Source organism: Nothoprocta perdicaria, unplaced genomic scaffold (genome assembly GCF_003342845.1).
Source record: "Nothoprocta perdicaria isolate Ctin4 unplaced genomic scaffold, notPer1 scaffold_1855, whole genome shotgun sequence".
NCBI lineage: Eukaryota > Metazoa > Chordata > Aves > Tinamiformes > Tinamidae > Nothoprocta > Nothoprocta perdicaria.
Window position 1 is genome coordinate 1 of NW_020455044.1, and position 1233 is coordinate 1233.

General features: G+C 76.1%; 1 protein-coding gene across 1 annotated transcript; it reads left to right on the forward strand.

Annotated features, from left to right (window-relative positions):
* Positions 1-169: 169 nt before the first annotated feature.
* Positions 170-1227, forward strand: LOC112945219 (complement factor B-like). The gene is made up of 2 exons (XM_026036763.1): positions 170-305; positions 1064-1227. The coding sequence occupies exons 1-2, from the start codon at positions 170-172 to the stop codon at positions 1225-1227; spliced, it is 300 nt and encodes a 99-aa protein (XP_025892548.1).
* The last annotated feature ends 6 nt before the right edge of the window (positions 1228-1233 follow it).

The window sequence follows — 1233 nt, forward strand, 5'->3', positions numbered from 1 at the left end:
GGGGGCAATGGGGACAATGAGGGGACAATGGGGTCAATCGGGGTCAACAGGGGACAATGGGGACAATGGGGGACAACGGAGGATAATGGGGGGACTTAGGGGGACATTGTGGGCCTTGGGGGGGCCCTTGGGGCCCCGTCCCATGGGGCTGCCCCCCGTCCCCCCAGACATGTACGTGTTCGGGCTGGGCGCCGCGGCGCACGTGGAGACGCTCAACGCGCTGGCGTCGCACAAGGAGGGCGAGCGGCACGTGTTCCTGCTGCGCGACCTGCGCGACCTGCACGAGACCTTCCAGCGCATGATCGGTGCGCCGGACACCGGGGCCCCCGCACGCCGGGGCCCCCGCACGCCGGGGTCCACCCGGACACTGGGGCCCCCGGACACCGGGGCCCCCGCACGCCGGGGCCCCTTCAAACCCGGACACCGGGACCCCTTCAAACCCGGACACTGGGGCCCCTGCCCAGACACCGGGGCCCCCGGACACCGGGACCCCTTCAAACCCGGACACCAGGGCCCCTGCCCGGACACCGGGGCCCCCCGGACACCGGGGCCCCCGCACGCCGGGGCCCCCGGACACCGGGGCCCCCCGGACACCGGGGCCCCTTCAAACCCGGACACCGGGGCCCCCCGGACACCGGGGCCCCCGGACACTGGGACCCCCCGGACACTGGGACCCCTTCAAACCCGGACACCGGGGCCCCCGCACGCCGGGGCCCCCCGGACACCGGGGCCCCTGCCCAGACACCGGGGCCCCCCGGACACCGGGGCCCCTTCAAACCCGGACGCTGGGGCCCGCCCGCACACCGGGGCCCCCGGACACCGGGGCCCCCCGGACGCTGGGACCCCTTCAAACCCGGACACCGGGGCCCCTGCCCGGACGCCGGGGCCCTTCTCCTTCCCTTCTCCTGGGGCCCCGGCGTTCGGGAGCCCCAGTCCCCCCTTCCCCTCCATTGCGGCCCCCTCAGGGGCCTTCACGCATCGGGGGCCCAGGCGTCCGGGTGCCTCCCCTCATCGCGGGGCCCAGGCGTCCGGGCGCCCCCCGACGTGTCCCCGTGTCCCCCAGACGAGAGCGAGACCCTGAGCATGTGCGGCCTGGCCTACGACTTCGAGAGCGCCGCGGACGAGCAGAGGAACCCGTGGCACGCGGCCATCACCGTCACGGTGCGACACGCGTGCGCGGGGCGGGGCAGCGGCACACGCGTGTTCCGCGGCGGGGCCCACGCGTGACGGCGC